General features: G+C 37.9%; 2 protein-coding genes and 1 long non-coding RNA gene across 3 annotated transcripts; all 3 read right to left on the bottom strand.

Annotated features, from left to right (window-relative positions):
* Positions 1-2,863: 2,863 nt before the first annotated feature.
* On the bottom strand, positions 2,864-6,688 carry LOC311496589 (uncharacterized protein). Its single transcript, XM_084556476.1, has 4 exons — positions 6,408-6,688; positions 6,138-6,172; positions 5,981-6,030; positions 2,864-5,850 (listed from the first exon to the last, which is right to left on the bottom strand). Exons 1-4 carry the CDS (start codon positions 6,503-6,505, stop codon positions 5,713-5,715), a joined length of 321 nt encoding a protein of 106 aa, XP_084412602.1. The 5' UTR covers positions 6,506-6,688; the 3' UTR covers positions 2,864-5,712.
* A 432-nt stretch (positions 6,689-7,120) lies between these two features.
* On the bottom strand, positions 7,121-8,211 carry LOC311496614. The gene is made up of 3 exons (XR_014699354.1): positions 8,072-8,211; positions 7,591-7,663; positions 7,121-7,295 (listed from the first exon to the last, which is right to left on the bottom strand). It is a non-coding gene; the product is annotated as an uncharacterized lncRNA (long non-coding RNA).
* A 3,132-nt stretch (positions 8,212-11,343) lies between these two features.
* On the bottom strand, positions 11,344-14,882 carry LOC311497679 (cell adhesion molecule CEACAM6-like; the record flags this gene model as incomplete). Its single annotated transcript, XM_084558026.1, has 5 exons — positions 11,344-12,386; positions 12,482-12,730; positions 12,875-13,150; positions 14,377-14,697; positions 14,837-14,882. The coding sequence occupies 5 exons, from the start codon at positions 14,880-14,882 to the stop codon at positions 12,313-12,315; spliced, it is 966 nt and encodes a 321-aa protein (XP_084414152.1). The 3' UTR covers positions 11,344-12,312.
* Between the last annotated feature and the right edge of the window lie 468 nt (positions 14,883-15,350).

Genomic DNA, 15,350 nt, shown 5'->3' with positions numbered 1-15,350 from the left:
TTTCTTTAAATGCTTGTTTTTCAAATTTACTGAACAGCTGGATTTATTTGGCAATAAACCTCCACAGTGTTGCTTATCGCCTTGAGATAAATTGTTGGTGGCACTAATTTCCCCCTCATGTGCCATTAGAGCCTAGCAGAGGACGCCATTAGAAGAGCAGCAGTCAAACTTCAGACAGTGGAACATGATGGATATAATGATGCAAATATGAAATTTCTATTAGTTTCATCAAAATGTTTCTATAAAGGTGTATAGAAACGGTTTTAGAGACTATGAAACATGATTTCAGTTGGCTCAAGAAATGATAATCAGATTACTGAATATACGCTGCAGATAAATGGAGATCGTTGAATAAAGAAAAACCTAATTTCAAGCCATTTGGACCATTTTATTTTAGAGTTGGGCAAATATCTCTGTCCACAGTAGTCTCTGTGAGCCATTAGATGGCGTAACATCAGTCTAATAAGAAAATAAAAAATGCGAACTGAACTTTAAACTGTTGCCTCAAACCACTTCTGCATTCACCTCATCCGTTTCAGTTGCACATCTCTGGGCCATCTGTATGTGGAAGACGTATAGCTTTAGTGAAGGAAACTAAAACAAACCAAAAGATGATGCTGATTAGAAAGTAGACAACGGGGAACTCACCAGTTGCACTCAGACACGTTGGACAACCAAAACGTCTGAGTAAGAGAAATACATTTTATTATTAGAAATTCTGCACTTTGCTACTTTATTTCAGAGGAACAGCTTTGCCCAGGAAACAAGTCCTTAATGAATGTGCTTAAATCAAACAAGACAGCACAGTTTCATTTAATGGTTTGATTCAATTAAATTGAAACTGATCTAATATCTACAGTGATACTTTAAAGATTCTATATCTAAAAATGCTGATGTGATAATAATAATTTTAGTGTATAGAATAATATTTCATGTTAAGGCCTTTGGAGGAGAGTCCAGGGGGGAGTCTGCTTTTCAAACTCATATCCAAAACATACACAAAATACATGATCGACACACGCACTTGGGCACACCTTATTCTGATGATAATGATGTGAGTTGTAACTAACATGACCACCACTACCAGTAGAAATACTCCAACACCAATCATCCTTGGTAAAATCGCCATCTGTTCTTTCTTTTCTATGAGAGTAAAGACATGCTCCATGAAAATTAAACAAAAGTTCACAGTGTTAATAATATGACCACAATTGTTTGAGTTGAAATTCAGTTAAGTCTCAATAGAGGTATAATATAATTATTTTAGTTTGAGTTTATTTTATAAAAATGCTTCATTTACTGACCTTGAACAATTAGTACAGTGGTTGCTTCATGTGAACCACTGGGAAAGGTTGAAATGCTGCAGATGTACGAACCTGCATCTGTCTTTTGTACATTCTTAATTATCAAGGATTGTCCTTTAGTCTCCAATCTCCCTTTCAGAGGAGATTCATGAATAACCTCTCCAAACTGACTGCTGACAATTATGAGGAGGGTCCTGTTTCCTTCTGGTGACAGGACATCCCACCGAAACTGAGTAATATTGTTGAAATTTGGTCCTTGGATGAAGTTGCAAGGGAGGGTGGCATCTTCTCCAAGGTATCCAGTCACTTCAGGCAACACTTTGATATCTTGTGCCTCAAGAACTGCACAAAATAAATGAAAGCGGAGAAGAAAATCTGTTTAAAACAAGACAAATCTATAACTAGTAACTAGTAACTTCTCAATTCACATTTTATCCAGAGACATTTTCTGTAATATAGAAGCAGCGTTCACATTTAGAACCAGATGCTACATATTGTGTTACAGAGTTTCACTGTTTACATTTAATTCATTAAATCTAAACCAGGCTGCTTTACTGTATCTTTGTATTCAAGAAGGTTCACCACACATGCTGAAGATTTGTTTCAGTGCCTTTCACAGTGAAAACATTGCCTTACCTGGTAAAGCAAAGTAAGCCATATTCAGCATTAGGAGAAGTGATTCGCTGCAGGTTTTCATCGTGCACAACTACAGTGGGTGAAGAAAAATGTAATTTCTCCAGCACAATATCCGTGCAAATACAACAGCAATTTGAAAAAATAGATCTAACTGTTGTCTGTATTCTTCTGCTCTGGCTCTTCCTTCTCATTCTGACTGTGCTCACAGAAATAACAAAAGGGGCTGGTGCTGTACCCCACTAATGCCATAACAACAACCAGTGCAACAGGGACCTCATGTGGTCAAATAATAATAATGTCTCAAAACACTGAAATAATATCTCTAGATAGGCCTACATGTATTACATGGATGTTTTGAGAAAGTGGCTTATGTGTTAATGTCAGTCTTTTGATAAGATAATTAAAGTTTTCAGTAGTGAAATATGATCTATCCAGCCAGAGCTTAAATATTAAAATTGTTCCATACAAACTGAACAAATACACACTGACAATTTTTGTGTCAATTTTTTTAAGCAAATCAACAAAACTCTGCTATCGTATAATTACTGGGTCCTGGGTTTGTTGGATAGACAAGGCACGTATGAGTTAAAATTGAAGCTACACCAAAAATTCCTGGAGCATCGCATAAAATATTACTAAAAAAGACCAACCTTTCCAAACACATCCGCGACTGTACCGACCATCCTACATTCAAATCTCTGACAAAAACACACCTTTTTAAAATTGCTTTTAATGTTAAGCTCAGTCTATTGTGTTTTTAGTGTTCTATTTCACATTGTTTTACTGATTTGATGTTCTTTTTATGTAAAGTGTCTTTGAGTATCTTGAAAAGCGCTTTTTTAAATAAAATGTATTATTATTATTATTTACACGTAAAACTTTATGTTTTTTCTTACAAAAGGTGGAATAAGGAGTTAAATAAGAACACGTCCTACAGGCTTTAGTGTTAACAGATCATTTTATTGGAATTTACTAGAAATATAATAAATTGTTGTAATTTACAGCAATTTGTTTGTTTGAAATATGTTCATCTATTCAAATGTGGGAAAATCACTCAGCAACAATCCAACCAGCTTGTGAGAATGTTGGAAATTAAACAAATTACACAACTCTCCTCCTAAAAGGCATGTTTTATTCCCCGAGCGCTCTATCTTGCTTTCATCAGGGTGGCGCTTCCTTAACTCTCAATTATAGGGGTTAATTTCTTTGAGCTTTCACCGGAAGGCTCCTGTAGAATTGTACTGTCTGTGGTGAAATAAGAGTGAAGGACATCACAAGGATTCAGACACATGTAATGCAAATGCAAATATGGGTAAAAGTTTATTTCACTCCTTGGGTAAACCATGCAGTGTAAATCAACAACTTTACTGTTGCTGTGCATTTTAGAAAATGTTTACATCCTCTAGATACAAGAATAGTGATAAATTAAACACTCTACATGAATTAACATCACCTATTAGTGGTGCAAATTCCACACTTCATAACTATGGCAAAAATAGCAATACATCTGCCACAACTGTTTCAAAATGTGTTAAAATCAGATACACAGAAACAAAGTATTCCATTAAAATCTTTCATTTCCACTTTCTTTTGTTCAAGGATCACAATGCTTATGGTTATTAATGATACGTCTATCATATGTCCTCTCACGTAGCCATTCACCACCACATAATAAAAAACGACAAATAAGAAATAAAAAACTACCAGCATTGATTATGTAACTGTCTGTCAACTGGTGCTCGGCCTACCTGAGTCAGATCAGATTAGCTGGATTACTGTGGGGGTAGGAACCTCACAATGAAACAAGTGTCAGCACATCTGGTTTAATAAACTAAAAAGACACCAAACAGTCACAAAGAGAATCAAAAGAAGTACAAAATAAAAGCCACATGACCACAGATGATGTAGAATAAATGCATGTGTAAATTTGCTCCTCCCTCCTCCCATCATCTTCATGTTGTTGTCTTAACAACATTGCTCATCAGCGTTTGCCCCAGTGGCTCATTCTCAGCAGTACAGCAATGATGTGTCTAGAGTTTGAAAATGTTCCATTGTTTCTATTCACGTCTCAGTGATCAGATATGGAGACTCTCAAAATGCGCTCCCTTTCACTGCACTGCATTCATCTTATCTTTCATCTGTTTCCTGTCTTGACAGAACTCTTCTTAAGAGAAATCAGAAACCACAGAATTGGTTAAGATCTGTAAAAATGTAAAGGTTTATTAAGCTGCAAAAGATTAAGCAAACATAGAGAGTTTACAGGACTGTGTGCTGTCATTTATGTCAATACGACTTAATTCCAGTCTCAAAAGTATTACTGTTACGTAAAAAAAATCCTCATTTGCTCACTTACACAACACTAATTGAAAAAAAAAAAAAAAAACATATATACAAGCCCCTGACTATGATTTTTTTTTTTAAACAGTAACAAACTCACTTTGTTCTCACATGCTCTGACAACACAGAGTGACTCTAGTAGACATATCACAAGTGTGTGAGCCTCAGGTTTAACATCTCACACCCACAAAATCACACTTTCAGGAAATGCTGGCTGAAAACCAGCAGGTGACAGAGACTGTTTGTAATGTACAACATTATAGCAACTATGCAAAACCATATTTTGTCACCTTTTTTTTTTTTCTTAAGGCAGACTCAGACTGCAACACATGCAGACTGGAGTGTGACATGCACATTGAGCAATATTGTGCATAAACAGGCCTACTTGGTCAGGTTAAAAGACTGCAGCTATAAGTATAATCTGTAGAATTGGACAACCCACAGCACAATGCAGTACACTGCATTATCACACAGTATGCGGCTGTTGGAAAGTTTCCCAGAAGAAGTCACAATTACAGTGAATCCAACACTTTTTGGTCACTTCAGCTTTCGCCAATATTGAACAGTCATAGTGTTTTTTGCATTCCAAAGTTATTTCTGTATTAATTGTATAACTCTCTACTTTTATCTTTCTTTCCACCTTCCTCTTTCATGTTTGGCAAAGCAGCAACAGGAACGTTCTGTAATCAATGCCACTTTGTATTGTGAGGACTAGCATCTTTCCTCCCAGCAACCTGTTGTGACCACACTCAAAACCTGCAAAGTCATGTGATCCCTGCAAGCCACACAGAGTCTTCGCACCTTCTTGCAGAAGATTTCAGTTATTTAATGAAGCTATGTACGCCAACTGTTTAGCTCGTTGGCATTTTGGAGGTTTGAGGAAATCAGCTCTCTGTGGCTGGTTGTATACTTCCTCCCTGCGATACCAGGGACTAATCATTTAAACATATTTTATCAGACATGTTGCCATGACATTTTGCATTCAAGGCATCCCTAACAACTGGTGGATGGATGTTAGATATCTCTGCAGGACTCAAAATTATAACTCTGTTACTACCAACAACTCAAATTGTTCATGCAATCATAATGTACTAGAGAACTACAGCGGGAATTTAGTATAGATTTACTGAGTGATTTGCAGGTTACTTACTTTTACTCTAACGTTCAGATAAGTCTGACTTTTGAGTCTTTATTGAAATCTCAATGACTACAGCGTACAGTTATGCTGACTTTTCATCTTGCAAAACCATAAGGCCCAAACGCCACTTCCATTACATTCAAACATTGAAGAAGCTACAAAGGTTTTATTTTGGGTGCAGGTAATAAGGATCTGAGATGTTCAATAAATGATACCACGATTAGAGTAAATGTGATCTGCAGAGAGACTTTCGAGCACAAGGAATACATTTATGATCACGTCTACATACAGTGTGTCTCATTTTGGCTGCTGACGCGAAACTACAACCTCGGAGTATGTGACATCATCCGCATGCTCACTGTCTCTGTCTTTGGCCCTGGATGAAGGAGTAGCCTCTTTGGATGGTTTGAGCTTGACGTCAGAGTAGACCACATCCTATGAGTAAGAGTGTGAGAGAGTGCTGGTTGGAGGAGGCTCTGGTGTATCATAATCAGCTCTTTCTTACCTCAACAACTGCATAATTTAAAACGTATTTGAATAAAAGTGATCAACTTAATGAGCTCACCTCCTCTCTTACAATAACAGATGGTCTGGCCACATCTGTCACGGCTGTATCTGAAAGACACACAAGCTTTTGGTTAGAGGAACTGAAACAAAACAGATAAACGTATCGAGTGTTAATTAGAAATAGAGTCAGGGGAAACGTGTGAGTTTGTTCTCACCTATGAAGACACGATGCCTGACCAAAGAGTTACATCTGCATACAGGAATCAAAAGTGCCATTAGTTCTGATTCAAAAGAGAAGCCAACGCTGCAGATACAGTCCTTATTTTTATAGATCAAGCTGCCACTTATTTTTCCTAATCAAATATTAAATTGTCAGCATTATGCCACAAAACTATGAGAAACCAATATTTTACCCTAAAATATATTGGCTTACTTTGTATGGATTTTTTTTGTGGTCCCTAAAATGTGACTGTGCACACACCTACCTTCTCATGTACACGAGGTAAGCTACGGCCGCCATGATCACGAACAGCAGCATGACAACAATCACCACAGCAGGAACCAGCCCCGCCGATAACTGCATCTTTTCTGTGAGACAAAACACGACTTTGTGTACCTCATGAAATTATTTCAAGTCATGTTTGGATATTTGATATTAGTATCAGATTCACAGCAGACTCTTATTTGGTTGCAATCAATGATCAGTGGTGTAATTAGTATAGTTCAGAGACAGAATATAACACAGCAAAATCGTGGGGCAGAGAACTAATTCCTTATATCTGTGTGCAACATTAAACATCACTTTCAGGTCTATCAACTGATAAAAACATTCACACAATAAAGCAACTTATTCTTAACAACACAATATAGACTCATTGTAATCAGGCAGAGTGTTAAATGCTGTGAGTTTCTAGTCGACAAATAAAACTAAACAGAAAACACAGTTGTTGAACTGAGCGTTTAGTTTGTGTTGGCTTGGCGAATTATTATTTTTAAGGTTGCTACTTCATATTATAACTTCAAAAGTTTTTACTCACCTTGAACAATAAGTACGGTGGTTGCTTCATGTGAACCACTGGGAAATGTTGAAATGGTGCATCTGTACGAACCTGCATCTGTCTTTTGTACATTCTTAATTATCAAGGATTGTCTTTTTGTCTCCAATCTCCCTTTCAGAGCAGGTTCACGAATATCCTGTCCAAATTGACTGTTGACAACTATGAGGACAGTCCTGTTTCCTTCTGGTGACAGGACATCCCACTGAAACTGAGTAATATTGTTGAAATTGAATTGCAAGTTGCAAGGGAGGGTGGCATCTTCTCCAAGGTATCCAGTCACTTCAGGCAACACTTTGATATCTTGTGCCTCAAGAACTGCCCAAAATAAAGAGATGGTGATCAGTGAAGGGGAAAGACAGACAGTTAAAATATTCAACTAAATAGTAACTACTCCATTTACATTTTATCCAGACATATATGCAACAGTGGACAGTTTTTTTCCCGATATAGATGAGCCGTATACAAATATAGAACTAGACGTTGCGCATTTGTATATTTGCATAAAAAGGGGAAGTTTCACAATTTAAAAATCCGAATAATCTCTACAAATCCGTATTTATTAGTCTTCAAAATATTAAAAATGTATAAAGTTTAAAAACATTTGTCTTACCTGGCAGTAATGTGATGTAAACCAGCTTTAGCAGTAGGTGAAATGATCTGTTACAAGTTTTCATTGTGCACAACTAAAGGCGAAGGACGAAAAGAAAGAAATAACAGCTTACAAAAATCAGCAGTATTCCTGATTTTGTATGTCAGCTTTCAAGTTTACGTGAAGGGAATTTACGAAGTTAAAAAAAAAACAAAAAAAAAAAACGCCGAAGCGCAAGTCGACGAGTAAAGCAGACAGAGTGACAACAGGAGGACTAAAATCTCAATAGCATAGAGAGAAAGCCGTCTACAAAGAGGAACAACTGTTAAAAGACCAGCGATCAAATACCACTGTCTAAAAACGATCAACTTCGCCAAGATATTATTTTTAAATCAAAAGCAGAGTTTTTTTTAAGGTGACTGTAACATTTTGTCCACTCAGCGTGAATCCGTCAAGTAGTAATCCGAACTCAGCTGTTTAATTTAAACAGAAATTAAATTACCCATGAAGGAGGAGATGCCAGGCGACAGGAATCATTTTCCACCTCTAACACGCAGGTTATTGAAGCTGTACCAACACTCTGTCATGGCGATCGCTTCTCTTGAGGTGTTCCAGTCTGATTTCTAATTCTGTTTTATGGGTGGATTCCCTTTCACACCATACTCCTCTCTGCTAGCCTACTTCCCATGCGGTATCATGCGCAACAGTGACCTCGTGTGGCCAAAGCATGTTCACGTCAAACGGTTACAGTTCATTTACTGGGTTTACTGGTCCATGCATAGATATGTGTGATTGAAACATGCAAGAGTCACACAACAAGCCTCACTTTTGATTTAAGTTTCCCTTTTTGTTGCCCTCTGAAAACCATTCTCTGACATTTATTGTTTATACAGTTGAACGAATGGTCGCAGTACCCTTGCTCTTGTTCCCCTTTATATGAAGGAGGAAGTTGTGGAGATAAAGTCAAATTAACAATAGATATTCAATGTTGATAGTGGAACTGCTCATTTTTCCAATGCATGTAACCGTCTGAGTGAGTATGGAGGAGAATTTTTAAACAGAGTAGTTAAAAGTCAAATGTTCTTCAGCTATTACATTTAGCATGACATTAAATAGGAAATTGATGTGTTCACAATCCGGTCTGCAAAACTGTGGTTCAGGGTCTGACCAAGTAACTCACCAGCGGCCCCAGCGGTTGACAGTGTGTTGCTTTTTTTTTCTTTTTTGCTACATGGCCTGTGATGTGGTGGTTTGTGGGTGTTATTTGGTCGATGTGCCCTGTCTTATCCGTGTCTGAAGCTGCTTGTGCCTAAATGCAGATGAAGTGAATACAGGCGATTCAACGAAACATAAATGCACACATTTAAACTTAATACGCCCAACTCATCACTGATAAAGCGCCCAACTTCACAGCCAGTGTGACAGCATGAACTCCTGCAGCGCCTCCTGTGCTTAGTGGGGTTTAGTTTGCAAAGCATTAGCGTGAAGAAATATTAAACATTTTTATTTTAACGCCAGAAAAACCTTACTTGCTAGTCATCCACAGTGATTACCAATGCTCTCCCTCTACTTTTGTTTTGTCTGAGAACTTGTTTCAGTCACGTGTAGTATAAAATATGCAAACAATGCTCAGTCTTTAACTTCAACTGACACATGTCCTCTTTAAAGTTTGTCATGATTTCTCTTTGGCATTATTAATTTATACTGAATTCTAATCTGAACAATGATATATCAGCCTCATCTTATTGATTTTTTTCCCACTTTAAGTAAGTTGTAAGAAACTAGGCGGTATACTACGCGTCATGATCTAGATGTGTCTGCAGCACATTGATTTGTTTACTAACTGTACAACAGGTGAGGAATGTGTAGCTCCCACACCCAGCATCATGTTCACCAGTATTCAGATGATGACAACACAAAGATGTGTCCATGTGACCTGACGCCTTAAAGAGGTGACATTATAATTATTAATACAGGTCTTTGGGGTGAGGCAGGAACGGACCCAAACTGACTCAACTTTCTTACTTCCTACTCCTCTAAGTGTCTTGTCATTGCAGACAGAGGTCCTTTGAACACTGTCATGCATTGTGTGTGTCCATGTGACCTGACGCCTTAAAGAGGTGACATTATAATTATTAATACAGGTCTTTGGGGTGAGGCAGGAACGGACCCAAACTGACTCAACTTTCTTACTTCCTACTCCTCTAAGTGTCTTGTCATTGCAGACAGAGGTCCTTTGAACACTGTCATGCATTGTGTGTGACAGTCAAACAGTTGAGCAATATAACTATATTTATTCTCTCTTCTCCCTCCATTTCTGTCCCGCCTTGATGAAAAGTAGTTTAAAGTTTAGAGATGCATGTTGACTGATACATTTTCTATGATCAAGATGCCACTTTTTTGGCTTTTAAATTTTCCAAAGAGACAATGTATCACAATGAATGTTTCTACTCCACTAAACAACAAAAGTATTATTAGTAGTATTATTTTTATCTGAAGGCAAATGTGATGTTGTTTTTCCTGTTAATATTAGAATGTATACACGCCCATATACTGTGAGTTCATTTTAATTTTGCTGACAGTTCTTCTCCACTTTTATGTAATGAATCTTTTTATGCCTTTTGGAGAATTTTGACATTGCATATTGCTATTTTTTAACTGAAGTGACAGTGGCAGTCCCCTACAGACTCTCTGACCACCACCAATACTGGAAGAACTGTAGACTACCTTTTACTTCAACCATTTAAAATGTATGCAGAGCCAGTCACTAAACAGACTCAAGAAAAACCATCTTAACAAACTGTACAACTTTGAGTTTTATTTCATCGTGTAAACTGGAACAACAGTTGGCAGAGGCTTGACCTCAGCCTTTTTGTAATTTCTTTGATACTTAGAATGGCAGAGAGGATGAAGAGCGCTGTTTGGTCATATTTCAGGCCGCAATACAGCAAGTTGTACTATTTGTAAAATGGCTGTAAGATACAGTGGTAACACAACAAACACGTATACAGAAACGGAGAGAGGAGTGGAAAAATTCCCTGCCCCTTGGCCCCGACAGACCCCAACCCAGAGGCATAGGTCAGTGGCAGAGGCCTTTTTAGTCTGGCAGAGAATATCCAGGTAGATAATAGTGATGAAAGAAATATTTTGGTCATCTTCAACATTAGTTAATAATAATTAACAACTGGTCATTTGTTACTTTTGCCAACTTAAAAAGTATGAATTATGCTAAGACCTTGATATAATACATTTATCCCACTGAAGCGTGTTATTTAAATGAATACATTACTGGAACAAATATACTGACTATAATGTAGGTCAGATTTCATATTTGATATTTAAATATAATTACCCTTTTGTGTTAGCTGTGAAAAGGATAATGTATAGCTCATTCATTCATCTTCTGTAACCGCTTGTCCTGTGAAGGGTTGCAGGGGGGCTGGAGCCTATCCCAGCTGTCATCGGGCGAGAGGCGGGGTATACCCTGGACAGGTTAATGTATAGTTACTATATTTAAACTACAAGTAGATGTGCAACAGACTTAATTATCTTTATTAATTTGCTTAGAGCAGTGGCGATTACAAGGAGCCTGGCGGAAGTGATTGTGAAGGACCTGCAACCTCTTTCCAGGAAATCTTTGATGGAGGCAAAACTACCAGCTCTTTATGAAGACTGAAATGCAATTTTGCACACTTTGTTTATTTAAGAAAAAAACAGGGACAGAAAGAAGTGCAATTAAGGGAGAGATTTGGTTTTATAATTGTATTGTAGTTTCTGAACACTCAAAAGAATTTATTTTCATTTGTTCTCAAGTGACAATTTGTCTCTGAACAAAAACTTATATTGTGAAAATAAAGAATTTTCTATTTACTTATAAACTTTGCCCAAATTCTGTACTGGATTTTAACTGATTAATAATCCAAAAGGCAAATCACAAAAACACTTAAAGGTCATGAAAATTCATTCAGATTCAGATTGATGATGTATCCACCTTAATTATTAAAAAGTATCGATATCTGTATTTACTTGGTATCGGATCGATACCAAATCTAGCGGTGTCACACACCACTATAGAGCAGAGGTGTGGTCAGCCCAGAGTGGATTGTGATGAGAAAACAAAATGCATCCAGGTCTCGATATATGCTCTGTAGAGAAGCAACAGTGAAGCAACCCAGAGGAGGAACTTCAACTCTAAACAGCTAGTCATCAAGCTAGTCACTGTCAGCTTTTGGCCAAAGGTTATCAGGAACAAACTAAACTATGATTCATGACGAAAATGATGGTGATAAATGATGAGGATAATCAACACACAAACTTGGCGAAAAAGAGAAAAATTCATTTTAACACAGAGGACTCTAAGTGCTGTATTACAAAAATACATTTCTGGTATTACATACACTGCAGTAATGATTGTAGTATGCTCTTACATGACATTACCTCACAACAACAACTTAATTGCTTTTATTTCAATGTTAAATTCTCCAGAAGGAATAATGAGCTGCAGCATCAATGTCTGCTGGGTCTAAATAACACATTATTTTATTTATTTATTTCTGGGTGATTTCCAGATGGAGGCCTCGGTCAGAAGTAGAAGTCACCGGACTGGAGAGAATCTGAGAATAAATATACGTCAGCGTAAGTTAACACAGCAAAAAGAATGATATAAATGGTGGTTAAATATTAAACAATATAGCAAATATATCATAAACTATTAATCTTGCTGGTCCTACTTTACCTCTCTTGTCATATTAACCTTCTCAGAATGAGTGCACTGATGACCAACACTGAGAACGACCAGCAGGGTGCAGTACAGGACGCTTCATGGAGCAAAGAGCAATTACCATCACAGGAAATGTCAACTGATAGCACAAAGTATGCAAAACTGACAAAAAAACCTAAACTATTTTCTTACCTCTCAGATTAAGAGTGGTGGAGTTTTCCATCATCGTGACCAGATTACTGGCAGTGCAGGTGTAATTCCCAATGTTTTCCTCCTCCAATCTCTCTATAATATACAAGGAGGTGTTCACTTGTGTGTCGTTACCGTTAAACATCCAGCTGAAGTTTGCTGGTGGGACAGAGTGTGCTGTGCACTGCAGTGTCACTCTGTGGCCAGGTGAGGCTTCTGCTGGTCCAATAATTGAAATGTTATGTGGTCCGACTGCACAGATAAAGAAGTGTGTTAGCTTGTATCTATAATTCTTTAAACACTGCAAAGAATCACCAGTAAATTTCTGAAGACACACATAATTTTTTGTTTAAAATGAGAATTTCCAGGAATAATGGATATACGGCGAGTACTCACAGTTGACAGTGAGATTATAGCTGGCAGTCATGGTACTGACTGGGTTGCTGACTCGGCACTGGTACGTGCCATGGTCGGAGCTCTGAACAGGTCGTATGAACACGATTCTCTTGTCTGTGGAGAAGCTGACTCTGTCACTGGGCTGCAGGGGGTGGCCATCTTTTAACCACGCTCTGGTGCTGATGGAGCCGGACGCCTCACACGTGACGTTGGTGGAGCTTTTATCTTCAATCAGGATGGCTGCAGGGCTGCGGATGGTGGCTCCGGTTATCAGTGCTGGCAGTGCATATAAAAAGAGTCAGTGCAGTGAAAGTGGAAGGTAAATAGTGGAGAACAGTCGAGTTAGATATGAATTTGGCTACACAGAAAGTCATGTCAGCGTTAAGCAAATAATGCTCGACTAACTTGGTGTAAGATTCACTATGGGGTTATTATTATTCATAAAATATTCAATGATATCATTTTATCAGGAGCAGAGAAATAAACCATAACATACAGTTTAAGGATCTTTCAGGTTATTAAAATCATTGCCACTGACTGACAGTATGATCTATTTTAACTCTTCATTTAATCCATGTGGATACACTGAGCAAACTAATCAAACACAAGCTTTTTAAAGAATGCCGTGGTTTCTCATTTAATAACTGATCTATATTTTTCCTCTTGGGCTCAAATTTCCCAGTGAGGAATGGACACACTGTTTACACTTTTTTGTATTCAGTATTTATTTTGAAAGAAAAGGTCGTCATCCTCCGGATATAACATGACTTAAATGACTGCACAGAAAACATTCCCATCTCACTTCATTTAGATTTATTTTTTTTTGTTAGCCTGTAACTAATCTTTTATCTAAGCTTGACAAACCAGATTGCCGTCCTGTTTGTTGCTGATGTTTTAAAGGTGTTAACTATTAAGTATTTTCCATCATCCAACTAACTTTCTGACATTTAAAAATTGTATTTCTATGAAATATTTGTGAAATTCCGAAATTGTACAACGTCAGATAAACTACATTAAGAGTGATATAGTCCTTAAACACTGGAGATATATTACACTTGAATTGATTGAATTGCATCCATTTTATTTTCAGTTAATTCTAATTAGTTCAATAGAATATTTTATTATTTAGTATTAGTTAGCACTTCACAGTCTCAAAAACGTCATATGTTGAAGCAAACCGACTGAAGTATTTACTACTGGGTTTTTGTCAGGAAACTGGAGAGAAGAGTTGAGGATTCATTCAAACAGTACAAGTAGTTTTAAGGATATCAAATGAAGCAACTGATGAAACACAAGCTTCACAAGAGTTTGATATTTTCTTCTTTGACAACTGTTTTTTGCCCCAGTGTCTCTGCCAGGACGTCTTCTGTATGTCTCGTCCATATTTTCTATAAAATTCACCAATGAGTCTGATATACTTCTGAAACTGTGGTCAATCATGCACTACTATTTATTCTTTCACTTATTTTAATCAAGGGTTAGGTGCAAAGTACGACACCTACCAAACACATTCAGAGTGGTCTTCCCCTGTTTCTGCAGCCCTCCATCTGGTATGATGGTGACCGTGTACTCCCCGCTGTCCTCCAGCATCAGACTTTTGAGCTCCAAGGCCCCCGTGGCTCGGTCTAATGAAATCCTGCCGGTATATCCGGGATCAGTGATGTTAACGCTGGTGGAGGTGATGATGTTCACCCCTTTGAAGCTCCAGCTGACTGACAGGAATGGTTTTTCAGGAGGTTTGAGGGTGGTGATGAACTTCACTGTGCCTGCCACAGCTCCACTCAGGGGTCCTGGTGGTAGTATGCCCTCACCTACACACATGCCTAATTAACACAAAGAAGAAACAAAGACAAACACGGTTAAACATTGCTGTGAGATCTTAACAACAATACATTTCTTTTTAAAACACGAAAACAAGCTATACCTCTTCAAATCACAAACTGACATTATTTATACTTTTACCTGATAAAATAAGAATCACAGCCGTCCAGGTGATGCTTTTGTCCATGGTGACTTCTTTAATGCTGAGACCTTGCCAAACTCAAAAAGCAAGGAGAGTCACAGGTGTTCCTGCTCTTTTATTGTCCCACTCCTACAACACAGGACCAGCCCCAGCCCTACCCCCCCAACAGTACCAGCACCAGCCCCCCATTCAGCAATAAAAAGCACTAAGAGCATTTACAATACCACTGTGTACATACCAAACTGCCTCAAGGTTTGTGTTTGGTCAGAAGTTGATCTGGCCTTGAGATGATGGACTTTTTTGGTTTTGCAGGATTAATGAAATGGAGATCGTCAAAATAAATAAATAAAAACCCCGGAAACCAAAAAGAAGAGGAATTGAGAGCGGTCCCACACTTCAACAACCCACATCTCTGTGTACCTTGACATCCATTCATTCATAAATCTTCTGTAACCGCTTGTTCCTGGGTTGCAGAGTGCTGGAGCCTATCCCAGCTGTCATCGGGCGAAAGGC

This window comes from Chelon labrosus (assembly GCF_963514085.1).
Source record: "Chelon labrosus genome assembly, chromosome: 12".
Lineage (NCBI taxonomy): Eukaryota > Metazoa > Chordata > Actinopteri > Mugiliformes > Mugilidae > Chelon > Chelon labrosus.
The sequence above is the reverse complement of the archived record's forward strand: the minus strand, read 5'-3'. Positions and strand labels throughout refer to the sequence as shown.

Coding starts and splice junctions, on each gene's coding strand:
- LOC311496589 (XM_084556476.1), bottom strand. CDS start 6,505: ATGCAGTTATCGGCGGGGCTGGTTCCTGCTGTGGTGATTGTTGTCATG. Junction 6,031..6,137: donor CAGGCATCGTGTCTTCATAG/GTGAGAACAAAC, acceptor TGTGTCTTTCAG/ATACAGCCGTGACAGATGTG. Junction 5,851..5,980: donor CTGTTATTGTAAGAGAGGAG/GTGAGCTCATTA, acceptor TCTTACTCATAG/GATGTGGTCTACTCTGACGT.